The sequence below is a fragment of the Phasianus colchicus genome, chromosome 26 (assembly GCF_987193195.1).
Source record: "Phasianus colchicus chromosome 26, bPhaCol1.hap1.1, whole genome shotgun sequence".
Classification (NCBI taxonomy): domain Eukaryota; kingdom Metazoa; phylum Chordata; class Aves; order Galliformes; family Phasianidae; genus Phasianus; species Phasianus colchicus.
Genome location: NC_143461.1, coordinates 3,530,624 through 3,542,954, shown reverse-complemented (window position 1 = coordinate 3,542,954; position 12,331 = coordinate 3,530,624). Strand labels below are relative to the sequence as shown.

Sequence of the window (12,331 nt, the reverse complement as noted above, 5' to 3'; positions counted from 1 at the left end):
TGGTTATAGGGGGAATGATTATGGGGGAGTGATGGGGGGTGATGATGATTAAGGGGGAGGATTATGGTTATGGGGGGGGATGAGGGGTGATTTTTATAGAGGGGATGGTTATGGGGGGGTGGTTATGGGGGGGTGATGGGGGGGTGATGGTTATAGGGGAGTGGTTATGGGGGGGTGATGGGGGGGTGATGATGGTTATGGGGGAGGATGATGGTTATGGGGGGGGGAATGGGGGGGTGATGGTTATGGGGGTGATGCTCATAAGGGACAATGTTCATGGGGGATCTGTGAGGGGGGGTGGATTCTATAGGAGGATGATGGCTATGGGGGATGACGGCAATGGGGGGGAGTGTGGGGGGGGGATGATTATGGGGGGGGCAATGGGGAGGGGATGCCCAGCAGAGTGAGCACAGCTGGGGGGGGGATTGATGCTCATGGGGGGGGGGGGTGGAGGAGAGCTGCTCCCAGAAGGCGCTCAGCATCGCGGGGGGGGGGGGGGGAGGCGATGCTCAGACAGCGATGCTGCGGGGGGGGGGGAAGGGGGGGGTGACGCTCCCCCAAAATGCACCTCGCCCCCCACCCCCCCCCCATCCCCATCCCTCCCCATCCCTGCGGGGCTGAATTCCGGGCGCGAGAGGCCCCAACCCGCAGCGACGCGGGGGTAGGAGGAGGGGGACGGGGGGGGGCGGGGGGGGGCACCGCGCGTGGCCGTGGGCCCCAACGCCTTCGCCCCGCGGCGGATGGCAGCGGGCTGCGTGCGGGCTGCCATGGCTCTGGGGCTCTCCTCCAAGAAAGCGTCCTCCAGAAACATCGCCGTGGAGAGGAGAAACCTCATCACCGTCTGCAGGTGGGGGGGGGAGCGAGGGGGGGCCGCAAAATGTAGGAAAAATATATAGATGTGAGGGGACGGGGCTTGGGGGAGGGGGAGATGGGGAGAGGGGAGATGGACGGAGGGGGTGGAGGATGGAGGGGGGGGGGTGGAATGCGCCGTTGTGGCCCTTTGAGCTGAGAGGGGATTGGGGAGGGGGGGTGGAGGGGGGGGTGGATGGGGTGTGGGGGGGTTATTTTTGTTGATTTGGGGGTGAAGAATGAAAGGTGGGGGTTGGGGATGGGGTGGGGAGGATGATGATGGGGAAAGGTGGGGGTGCTCGTGGGGGGGAGGGGGGAGGCACACATAGACACACACACAGAGGGCCAAAGGCTCCGGGGGGGGGATGAAGGGGGGGTCCAGGGCTGCAAAACAGCGTGGGGAATGGAGGTTCTGGGGGTGCTGGGGGCGGCCATGGGGAGATGGGGAGCAGCTGGAGGGGATGGAGATGTGGGGGGCGGCCCTTGGGGGGGATTATAGGTTGGGGGGGGCGGCGGGGACCCCCCCCCCCCGGTGGGTGTGGGGCTGAGGAAGTGACGTCAGGCCTTGAGCCCGGCGGGCTGGGGGAGGAGGGCAGCGGGATGCGATGCGGGATGGAGGATGCGGGTTGCCATGGCGACGCCAGCTGGACCGGGATGCGGGGATGGGGTCTGGGGATGGGGGACACGCGGGGGGGGCTCTGCTGGTCTCCACCCCCCCACAGTGCGGGGATGCCCCCCAGCCCCCAGTAGTGGCTGTGAGCAAAGCGTGGCCCCCAGCTGTGCTGTGGGGGGCAGCAGGTTGGGGTCACTGAGCCCCCATCTCCCCGCCTGCACCTCCTGAGTCCTATTGAGCTGCAGGGACCCCCTGTGCCCCTTATTATTATACAGGTCAGCCCCCATCTGACACCCCCCCACCCTCACTGACCCCACTGCCATGCCCCTCCAGGTGCTTCCCATCCCCCCCCACATCCCCAGCCTCCTCAGGTCCACCTCAGCCTGGGCTGGGCTTTTTCCCTCGGCATCGCCCTGGCCAGCGGCGGAAGGGAAAACCATCACCGCCCGCATGGCCGGGAGGAAAGGGGCCTTTGTTCGCCCTTCCGGGCCGTGCGCAATGAGGGGCAGCGGCGGACGCCCTGTGGGGTCCCCCGGGGACGTGGGGACAGAGAGCAGAGCCCGGAGTCCTGCAGGGTTGGGCTGGGACAGGGATGGCTGGAGCGGCGTCCCTGTGCACAAGGGGCACGAAATGGGGACAAGGAGTGGGGACGTGTGGGAGGGATGCAGGTTGGGAACGCACCGTGGGGACACACCGTGGGGGGGTCACACTGTAGGGACATGCTGTGGGGGCATATGGTGGGGTCACACCATGGGGGCATGCTATAGGGACATGCCATGGGGACATAGGATGAGGACAAAGCAGGACGATGCACTGTGGGGATGCACCGTAGGGTCACACTGTGGGGTCACACCGTGGGGACGTGCCGTGGGGACACACAATGGGGTCACACCGCGGGGACGTGCCATAGAGATGTGCCATGGGGACACACAGTAGGGACACAAGGACATGCCATGGGGGCACAGCATGGGGACTTAGGATGAGAACACAGCAGGAGGACGCACGGTGGGGACACACCACAGCATCACGCCATGGGGACACACGGCAAGGATGCACCATGGGGACACGCCATGGGGCACAAAGCAGGGACACGTCCCCTCCAGCCCCATGGCCCCGTGATCCCCCAGGTTCTCGGTGAAGACGCTGCTGGAGAAGCACACTGCTGAGCCCATCGACGACTCCTCCGAGGAGTTCGTCAACTTCGCCGCCATCCTCGAGCAGATCCTCAGCCACCGCTTCAAAGGTACCGCAGGGACCTCCCCGTCCCCTCCCCATCCCCTTCCTGCCCTCCCCCCCCCACGTCTCAGATGGGGACACGAGCTCCCAGCGCTGCCCCCAGGCCCCGTCAGCTGGTTCAGCTCGGATGGACAACGTGGCTTCTGGGATTACATCCGTCTGGCCTGCAGCAAGGTGCCCAACAACTGCGTCAGCAGCATCGAGAGCATGGAGAACATCAGCACTTCCAGGGCCAAGGTCAGGGGGAGCCCCCTCCATCCCTGGCCCTGAGCCACCCCCGTCTCCATCCCCATTCCCAACTCCCATCCCTGGACCCATTTCCATCCAGGACACAGCCCACAGCCCCCTCCTTACCCCCTGTCCCTGTCTCTGTTCCCATTCTCTCTCCATCTTCATCCCCATCCCACCCCATTGACCACTCCATCCCCATCCACTGCCCATCCCATTCCATCCATGTCCCCCTCCTTGTTCCCATCTTCCCACCCTAAACGCCATCCATATCCCCTGCCCCATCCCCATCCTCCCTCTGCCTTCATCTCCATCCCCATCGCTATCCCTGTCCACATCCCTTTCCCTTTTGTCCCCATCCATGCCCCCATCCTCCATCCCCATTTCATCCCCAGCCCTGTCCATGTTCCCAACCTCGTTCCCATCCTCCCCCCTATTGCCACCCTCATCCCCATCCATGCCCCCATCCCCCCTCCCCATTGCCATACCCAGCCCTCTCCTTGTCCCCAGTTCTCATTCCCATCCTCTCTTTGTCCCCCCATCTCACCCCCACCCCACAGCCCGAGCACAGCCACACCATTCCCAGGGAGGGTTCCATGAGGGAGGGTTCCCATGGCACAAGGGGACGTGGCACGGTGGTGCCATGGGGCGGTGGTGGAGGTTTTAGGGTTCCCATGGCACAAGGGGACGTGGCACGGTGGTGCCATGGGGCGGTGGTGGAGGTTTTAGGGTTCCCATGGCACAAGGGGACGTGGCACGGCGGTGCCATGGGGCGGTGGTGGAGGTTTTAGGGTTCCCATGGCACAAGGGGACGTGGCACGGCGGTGCCATGGGGCGGTGGTGGAGGTTTTAGGGTTCCCATGGCACAAGGGGATGTGGCACGGCGGTGCCATGGGGCGGTGGTGGAGGTGGCACAGCACTGTGAGCCCCATTGCAGGGCCGGGCATGGATCCGCGTGGCACTGATGGAGAAGCGCATTTCTGACTACATCACCACGGCACTGCGGGACTCGCGGACCACCAGGTGAGTTTCAATCCCTTTTCCTCCCCTCACCACCCCATACACCCTCCTCCCCCCCCCCCCATGGGTGCCCACCCCACCCCTGCTCACCCCCGCAGGCGGTTCTATGACGACGGGGCCATCATGCTGCGGGAGGAATCCACGCTGCTGGTCGGGATGCTCATCGGGCTCGGCGCCATCGACTTCAGGTGGGATGCGGGCAGGCGGCCACCGTGCCCCCCCCAGGTCCCCCTGCTCACCCCCCTGCTCATCCCCTTCTCCCCACCCCCCCCAGCTTCTGCCTGAAAGGTGAGGTGATGGACGGCAAGGTGCCGGCGGTCATCGACTACACGCCCTACCTGAAGTTCACACAGAGGTACGCACAGCCCCACTGCCCTCTGCTGTGCCCACACACCCGCTGAGCCCCCCCGCCTTGCCCCTCCCCCCAGCTATGACTACCTGAGCGAGGAGGAGGAGCGGGGCAGCATGGGGAGCAGCACCAGTGAGGACAGCTCACCTGAGCACCCCTACCTGCCGCTGGTCACCGACGAGGACAGCTGGTACAACAAGTGGCGCAAGATGGAGCAGAAGTTCCGCATCGTTTATGCCCAAAAGGTACCGGGGTGGGGGCACCGGGTGCTGACCCCCATGGGGTGCTCAGCATCTCAGCATCCCGTGCTGCTCCCTGGATCCTATTGGTCCTTGGGATGAGATCGCCTGTGTATCAATCCTTATGGGATGCTCCAACTCTGAACATCCCATGTCCTGATGGTATCTGGGATTGAGGTACCAACCCCAATGGGATGCTCCAGCTCTCAGCATCCTGTACTGTCTCCTGGATCCTACTGGTGATTGAGATGGAGCCATGTGCATCCCAATCTTTATGGGGTGTTCCAGCTTTGGGCATCCCACTTTCTAGTGGTGCTTGGGATGGGGCAACCTGGGTATGGATCCTTATGGAATGCTCCAGTCCTCAGCATCCTGTGCTGCCTCCTGCATTCCACTGGTATCTGGAATGAGGCCACCTGGGTACTGACCCTCATAGGATGCTCCCACTCTGAACATCCCATGTCCTGATGGTATCTGGGATGGGGCCACCTGGGTACCAACCCCAATGGGATGCTCCAGCTCTCAGCACCCTGTACTGTCTCCTGGATTCTATTGGTCCTTGGAACCAGGCCACCTGCGTATCAAATCCTTATGGGATGCTCCAGCTTTGAGCATCCCATATTCTGGTGGTCCTTGGAATGGGGCTTCCTGGGTACGGATCCTTATGGGATGCTGCAGTCCCGAGCACCCTGCGCATGGCTCGCTGCTGCCCACATCCCTGTGGCACCCGAGGGGATGCTGAGCCAGCCCTGTCCCCATCACCCCGCACTGGGTGGCTCTGCTGATGGTGGCCCCGCAGGGGTACCTGGAGGAGTTGGTGAGGCTGCGGGAGTCGCAGCTGAAGGACCTGGAGGCGGAGAACAAGCGGCTGAAGCTGCGGCTGGAGGAGGCGGTGGTGCAGAACCAGCTGGAGAAGAAGGAGCTGGAGGGTGTCATCCTGGAGCTGCAGGAGCAGCTGTGAGTGAGGTCCCATCCCCATCCCCATCTCCATCCCCACCCCATCCCCATCCCATCCCCATCCCCATCCCCACCCCATCCCCATCCCCATCCCATCTCCATCCCCATCCCCATCCCCATCCCCATCCCCATCCCATCCCCATCCCCATCCCCATCCCCATCCCCATCCCCATCCCCATCCCATCCCCATCCCCATCCCCATCCCCATCCCCATCCCCATCCCCATCCCCATCCCCATCCCATCCCCATCCCCATCCCCATCTCCATCCCCATCCCCATCCCCATCCCCATCCCCACCCCATCCCCACCCCATCCCCATCCCCATCCCCATCCCCATCCCATCCCATCCCATCCCCATCCCCATCCCCATCCCCATCCCATCCCCATCCCCATCCCCATCTCCATCCCCATCCCCATCCCATCCCCATCCCCATCCCCATCCCCACCCCATCCCCATCTCCATCCCATCCCCATCCCCACCCCATCCCCATCCCATCCCCACCCCATCCCCATCCCATCCCCATCCCCATCCCCATCCCCATCCCCATCCCCATCCCCATCCCCATCCCATCCCATCCCATCCCATCCCCATCCCACACTGCTGTGGGTGATGGGTGCCAACTGCTCCACGTACCCTGGGAGTCCTCAGTGCTCCCTGCGCCCTATAGGACACAGTGTCCCCCCATTCACCTGTGGGGCACGATGGGATGTGGGCCCCCATCGCTCACTGCTCCCCCCGATGTGTGCCACAGGACGGGGCTGATCCCATGTGAGAACCCACAGCTGGCGCAGCTCTCCAAGGAGATGGTGACGCCTTTGGTGAACCAGTGGCCATCGCTGGGGACGCTCAATGGCAACGAGAGCGGCTCGGACAGCAAGCTGTACAGGAGGTAACCGGGGAGAGGGGGGGGCAGAGCCGCCGACCCGCACCCCATCGGCCCCGGGGGGAGGGGGGGAACTGAGCGCCGTCCCTCCGCAGGCACAGCTTCGTGAGCACCGACCAGCTGTCGGCCGAGAACAGCCTCAGCTCCGACTCCCAGCGCCTGGGCGAGGGCAAGCGCGAAGGCGAGCCCTGGGGGCCCTTGGGTAAGACCCCCCCATGGGGTGCTGCACGGGGTCCCCAACCGCAGGTCCCCCCCTCTCCCCCCACGCTAGGGTTGTTTCCCACTCAGCCATCGGGTCCCCGCCCCCCGGTTCGGCCCCATCCCCGTTTGCAGCCCCCGCCACGCGCTCTGTCCCCGCAGGGAAGGACCCCACGCCCTCCATGCTGGGGCTCTGCGGCTCCCTGGCCTCGCTGCCCAGCTGCAAGTCCCTGGCCAGCCTCAAGTCCAACGAGTGCCTGGTGAGCGACAGCAACGAAGCCAGCCCCACCCGCAGCCCCAGCTGAGACCCCCGGCCCCCCCGTCCGGCAGCGCCGCGGAGGACTGAACCTCATCCCCTCCTTGCTGGGACCGACGGAGGATGAAGGACACAGAGCCGTCGGGATGGGGATGGGACGTGAATGCCCCCATATCCACCCGAGCTGGGCAGGGGGGATGAACTGTGCGGCACGGGGAACCCTGGAGAGCGCTGCTGGGTGCAGAGGAGGGGTTTGGGATTCAAACGCCCCCTCCTCAGCACCCGTGGGACCCAACTGCTTCTCCTGCAACACCATCCCCGCAAGTGAGATAGGAACCCGCTCCCCTTCCGTCCCCTTTTCCCTCTGGGTTTGGATTCAACCTCATCTTGCCTTGTTGGTGCAAAAAGGAATCAATAAACACAGTGATAGGAGCTGGGCTCTGCGTGCAGCCAGCCAGTGGGGTGAGGGAAAAGAGCAAAGTGCCCCCCAGGCGTGATGGGGGACTGCAGGGCCCCCAGCTGGCAGCTCCCTATAGCAGAGCACAGCTGGGGGCTGCCAGCCAGGTGAGCATCACTCTGCCCTTTGTGGACTCCACACCCTAAGAGGCCTTTAGTTTTATTTAAGAAAATAAGAGAAACTGCCCTCCGAGGTGGAAGGAGGGCAGCTCCCACATGGGGCAGACCCTCGTGGTGAAGGGTCAGGTCACAGATCCAAGCCTGGCCCCTCGGAGCAGCAGGGAGGTCTGTCCCCACACAGGGTCCAAACCCAGGGAGGTCCTGAGGAGGAGGAAAGGTCCGGAGGCAGAGCTGTGGTGAGTCCCCATGCCATGCAGGGCTACAGGGGAGGCTGTGCGTAACGAGGAAGGGCAGGATGGGGGACAAAGCGGGGCTCGGGCACACGGAGCAGCCCCCAGGGTTTGGTCCAGCATGGAGCCCCGGCCCCCACCCTCAAGGAGGCTGGGAGCACCCAGCCCGAGTCCAGCAGCAGCATCTGTCCGACCCCAAGGGGTGAGCACAGGCACGGCCACGCAGGGCTGCATCCCCACAGCATCACAGCGGGCACCAATGTCCCCAGCAGGGCACGATGGAGGCGGCCCCTGGGCTGTGTCCTTGCTGTGAGCCACGTCCAGGCCGTGGAGTGCACCGTGGGAAGGCACTTGGGCCAGCAGCAGGGCTGGCACCGGCCCTGCTCCATGGGTCACGGTTCCCAGCTCACAGCCCCCGCAGCCGCCGCTCCTGGTTCAGCTTCTGGAAGAAGGTTTTGCCAAACTCGTAGGTGCTGATCATGATGGCACAGGCGGGTGCCACCTTAATGACACGAGGCAGGAAGCCTGCAAGGACAGCACTGTCAGCCCCACTGCGATGCCCACAAACCCCAAACCAGGGCAAGAAGGGGAGCGTGTGTTAAACCCCTACCTGCAAACAGCCCGCGCGTGCCAGACTCAGCACGGATACGCTGCAGGAGCAGCCAGGTGGATGAAGGCTTGGAGGCTGCAGCTGCGAGGAGAAAGGAGGGGGTTTAGGGGATGCCCAGAGACCCCTCCCCATCTGCCTCAGCGAGAAGCCCCCTCACCTGGGTGCATCTCGCTGTCTCCTAGCTGGATCTGCCGCTGGGTCTTCACCACATCGAAGGGCAGCGTCAGCACGGCAGCCACCTGCAGCAAGCAGGCAGGGCTGTGCATGCCATCCCACTTCTCTTTTCTGCCCCAGGGGGCTGCAGCCCCCAAGCCCCCCCACTCACCGTCCCAGAGATGGCCCCGGACACAAAGCTGACCATGAAGGTGGCCTCATCCAGCCGGGTTTGTCTGCAGAGCCACTCCCGCACCAGCTCGTAGTTGAACCAGTAGAGAGCTGGGAGGAGAGAAGTGCCGGTGCTGCAATGAGACTACAGGGCACCACCTCCCACGTCCCCACACCCCATCCCACAGCCATACCAGAGAAGGGGACGTCCCGCAGCACCGTGGGCCCCCATCCCCTCCACAGGGACAGCCAGCCATCCTGAGCCACCGCTGACTGGATGCAGACGCGCAGCTCGCGGTAGCTGAGCTGTCGGGATTGCATCTTGGTGCGGATCAGCTCCAAGGGGCTGATCAGTGTCACAGCACCCACTGCAGGGGGGGAAAAGCAGAGGTCAGAGCCGTGCAGTGGGAGCAGAGGGGGGCTGTGAGGCACTGTGCTACTCACGCCGAGCGAGGGCTCCTGCCAGCAGTGGGATGTGGTGGCCCCGGCTCCCGGTGCGGGCGTGCAGGTAGTCCCGCAGCTGGTCGTAGGTGGTGAAATAGATGACAGTGGCTGGCACAGCCATCACCCTGCAAGGAGATGGGTGATGAGGGCAGCCCAGGGGGGGCTCAAAGTGTGGGTCCCACCGCCCAGATCCATACTCACAGCGTTGGGGGGAGCCCGCTCCACAGGGACCTGATGCCCTCGTGGCGTGTGATCTTCACAAAGGCATCCTGTGGGGATGCACACAGAAGGGGTGGATGGGGTGAAGAGCACCCCTCGGCCCCCACCCTGGGACACCTGCAGTCCCTGCAGCCCCTACCAGTGTGCCGTTGAAGCAGGTGGGGGTCTTGTACCAGGCAGTGCAGCTGTTGCCATTCTGACAGACGTACAGATGATCCATGAGCCCGTTGCAGTAGAGGAAACACTTCCCTGAGAGAGTGGAAGAACAGACAGCGTCACTGCCAGACCGACCCCAGCCTGGACACATCCCTCTGCCCACCTCCAGACCATCATATCTCCCAGGACAGCACTGAAGCCTTGTGCCCAAGCATCACAGCAGGGCTGGGGGAGACAGCAAGGCGATTTCCCATTGCCTGCAAGCATCCTGCCCCACCAGCAGCACCCAGACACCATCATCACACTCAAGTGGGACCAAGCAGGGGAAAGGCTCAGGATGTCCCTGCAGATGACACCAGCGAGGAAGCAAGCTGGAGCCAGGGGGATCTTTAACCCCCACGTACTCACATGTGGCATGCTGTGAGCCCTGGGGCACCGATCGCACCAACCACGCTGAAACACAACAGGGACAGGCTGAGCAATGGCACTGGGGATGTGCCACCCTCGTGGGACCGGTGTCCTGTGTCCCTGCACCCAGCACGGGGCCACACAGAGCCCAGGGGGGTTGGCCAGGAGGTGTGGGGTGGTCACACAGCACAGAGACCAGCAGCAGGGGGAGGAAGATGGAGCAGAGCCCTGGAGCACACCGAGCTTCCATCCAGCCCTGAACTGGGACAAGGTGTGCATGGCACCCACCTGCCCCACAGCTGCCACCCCCAGCCCAGCACTGCTTGGGGATGCCAGTCCCCATGGAGGTACCTTTGGAGAAGGGCGTCCTCTGGGCCTGCAGTCTGATCTTCACCACATCCAGGGGTGTCACTGCAACAGCATCACTCTGTTAGCTGCCACCCCTCTACCATCAGCCATAACCCAGAGTACCACTGTGTCCTCCCCCCCCAGCCTTCCCGGGGCCTCACCAAAGAGGGAGGTGAGGATGGCACCCGTCCCGGAGGCCAACATCTGCTGCAGGGGTGTGATGGCCCCGCTGGGGCCTGGCGATGTCTTCTCAGCCATGGTACTGCCCTCCTGCAACACACAGCATGCTCAGGGGGCTTCACCCACACCCCCAGCCCAGTACGTGCCCATCTTGGGGCTGGGGGTCTGGATCACCCCCGTGCTGCACCCCAGCCGTGCTATCAGCACAGCACAGGGAGGGCGGCCCCGTCCTTGCTGCCTGCAGCCTGTAATCAGGGGGGACCCTCCTGGGGCCACCAGGCCTCGATAACAGCCAGTAGCTGCTGGCTGAGGGCCCAAGGGGAGGAGGTGCTGCCTCCTCCCAGGAGGGGACGTTAAGGGACGGGAGGGAACAAAGTGCAAAGAGCAGAACGCTGCGGCCCCCTCCTGGCCCCAGCTCGGTGCAGCCCAGGAGTTGTGGGGTGCAGGAGGAGCTCAGCAAAGGGTTTGGAGGTGCAAAGTGTCAGTGAGGGCAGAGCTGGGCGCAGTGCACCCCGTGCTATGGGGTCTGTACCCAGGGGCTCAGCAGGGACCTCAGCAGGGGACAGGCAGCAGAGTTCTGCCAGCCAGAATGCACTCGAGCAGCAGACAGATTTCCAGGCATAATTCAACACAGAACAAAGCTTAAAAAAAAACAAAATCCAAACTGCCTTTGCCATCTGACTCAGCAGTTCTGCAAGGTCAGTGCAGCAGGCGGGCTCTGGTGGAAAGGGCTCAGGGCAGGGGACGGTGCTGTGCTGCGCCTGCAGGGCCCTTCCCTCCAGGGATAATGGGACTGGGGGAAACGCAGGGCTGGGCACTGCCAGCCCCCCACTGCTAAGGGGCTGAGAGCAGCTGCGGGGCTCCATGAGCACCCGGGGGAACCCAGATGTGCTGCTGTGGGGCACCCCGCTGCCACGCACTGCAGTAAGACGTGAGGACAATGAAGGCCAGCAATTAAGGCAAGGGACGACAGCCTGCAGGGCCCAAAGAGCCCACACTGAACCGCAGGGACACGCGAGGACCCCAGGGGCAGCGTCTCACGCAGGGGGGGGCACACAGGTGGAGGTGACACGGGGGGGCTCCACCACCTACCCCCTCCCCCCCCCCAACCTGAGAGCTCCCAGCCCCCGCCACGCCCCTCTGACCCCTCCCACCCCAAGTTTTGCCCACCTTCGAGCTAAGCAGTCCCCACGCGACCCCCCCCCCACTTTTGTCCCCCCCCAAACACTTCTCCTCCCCCCCCCCCGGTGCTCGCACTCCCCCCACCCCCACCAAAACCTTGACTTCCCCTCGTCTCTCCCACCACCACCGGGAAAATGAGGCAGCCGAGACCCCCCAAAGGGGGCCGCGGAGGGGTGTCCCGGGACCGCCCCCACCTGCTCATGCCGGCCCCAAGCGGCGCTGCCGTCCCCCAGCACCGGAAGGGCCGCGGGTGGCGGCGCCTTTAAGGAGCCCCATGGGTGCCGCGCGCCGCTCTACGCCGCCCCGCGCCGCTTCCGCCCCGCGGCCACCGCCTCGCGCATGCGCCCTGCGGCACGCAGCGCCCCCTGCCGGCCTGGAGGACGCGGGCACGTGGGGAGGGGGAGCACGTGGGGGGCTGCGGGGTCGGCGGAGCTCGTGGGAAGTGCTCTGCACGCTCGTCGTGCTGGCGGAAGCACGCCTTGCACACTTACACCCTGGAAGCGCTGGGGCTGGCACGCTCACAGTTGTGGTGCTGTCGAGGTGCGTGCTGGAGGCAGCAGGGCTCGCACGCTCGCGCTGTTGGGTGAGCAGTGCGTGTGTGTGCACGCAGCACTGGGTGCAGGCGGCAGGGATTGGAGGTTTGTCTGAGCAGGGAGAGCAGCGAACGTTGCCCCAGGGGCAGGGCAGCACCTCGGCAGCCGTGCAGGGCACTGCCCCAGTTGGAGCCTGTGCAGCCAGCTGTTCTGAGTGCATCTCACACAGCCCCAACCTCCTTTCTGGGGCTGGAGAAGAGAGGGAGGGGAGCAGCTGAGGTCTTCAGCTTCT

At 64.5% G+C, this 12,331-nt stretch overlaps 2 protein-coding genes across 6 annotated transcripts; one reads left to right on the top strand and one right to left on the bottom strand.

Annotated features, from left to right (window-relative positions):
- The first annotated feature begins 681 nt into the window (after positions 1-681).
- On the top strand, positions 682-7,209 carry RUNDC3A (RUN domain containing 3A). 4 transcript variants are annotated; one of them, XM_090125008.1, is made up of 11 exons: positions 683-847; positions 2,590-2,705; positions 2,790-2,935; positions 3,864-3,949; positions 4,045-4,134; positions 4,221-4,301; positions 4,375-4,540; positions 5,334-5,491; positions 6,244-6,381; positions 6,471-6,577; positions 6,736-7,203. In XM_090125008.1, exons 1-11 carry the CDS (start codon positions 741-743, stop codon positions 6,876-6,878), a joined length of 1,338 nt encoding a protein of 445 aa, XP_089981134.1. In that variant the 5' UTR covers positions 683-740; the 3' UTR covers positions 6,879-7,203. The 4 variants fall into 4 exon arrangements, with proteins under 4 accessions (XP_089981133.1, XP_089981134.1, XP_089981136.1 ...); XM_090125009.1 differs by having other exon boundaries at positions 685-847; positions 2,802-2,935; positions 6,736-7,198; XM_090125007.1 differs by having other exon boundaries at positions 682-847; positions 2,590-2,935; positions 6,736-7,209.
- Positions 7,210-7,429: 220 nt separating this feature from the next.
- SLC25A39 (solute carrier family 25 member 39) lies at positions 7,430-11,851 on the bottom strand. 2 transcript variants are annotated; one of them, XM_031600885.2, is made up of 12 exons: positions 11,701-11,851; positions 10,306-10,414; positions 10,148-10,207; positions 9,797-9,841; positions 9,372-9,481; positions 9,215-9,282; positions 9,014-9,138; positions 8,764-8,937; positions 8,571-8,680; positions 8,403-8,484; positions 8,246-8,326; positions 7,430-8,160 (listed from the first exon to the last, which is right to left on the bottom strand). In XM_031600885.2, exons 2-12 carry the CDS (start codon positions 10,400-10,402, stop codon positions 8,042-8,044), a joined length of 1,071 nt encoding a protein of 356 aa, XP_031456745.1. In that variant the 5' UTR covers positions 10,403-10,414; positions 11,701-11,851; the 3' UTR covers positions 7,430-8,041. The 2 variants fall into 2 exon arrangements, with proteins under 2 accessions (XP_031456745.1, XP_031456746.1); XM_031600886.2 differs by lacking the exon at positions 9,797-9,841.
- Positions 11,852-12,331: the final 480 nt, after the last annotated feature.

What these genes read in the sequence shown, in the direction of transcription:
- SLC25A39 (XM_031600885.2), bottom strand. Translation starts at nt 10,402, where the DNA reads ATGGCTGAGAAGACATCGCCAGGCCCCAGCGGGGCCATCACACCCCTG. An exon ending in GAGGACGCCCTTCTCCAAAG is followed by an intron (nt 9,842 to 10,147) that starts GTACCTCCATGG and finishes GTTGTGTTTCAG; the next exon opens with CGTGGTTGGTGCGATCGGTG. An exon ending in GGGCTCACAGCATGCCACAT is followed by an intron (nt 9,482 to 9,796) that starts GTGAGTACGTGG and finishes CCACTCTCTCAG; the next exon opens with GGAAGTGTTTCCTCTACTGC.
- RUNDC3A (XM_090125007.1), top strand. Translation starts at nt 741, where the DNA reads ATGGCAGCGGGCTGCGTGCGGGCTGCCATGGCTCTGGGGCTCTCCTCC. An exon ending in GCATCGTTTATGCCCAAAAG is followed by an intron (nt 4,541 to 5,333) that starts GTACCGGGGTGG and finishes GTGGCCCCGCAG; the next exon opens with GGGTACCTGGAGGAGTTGGT. An exon ending in CTGGAGCTGCAGGAGCAGCT is followed by an intron (nt 5,492 to 6,243) that starts GTGAGTGAGGTC and finishes TGTGTGCCACAG; the next exon opens with GACGGGGCTGATCCCATGTG.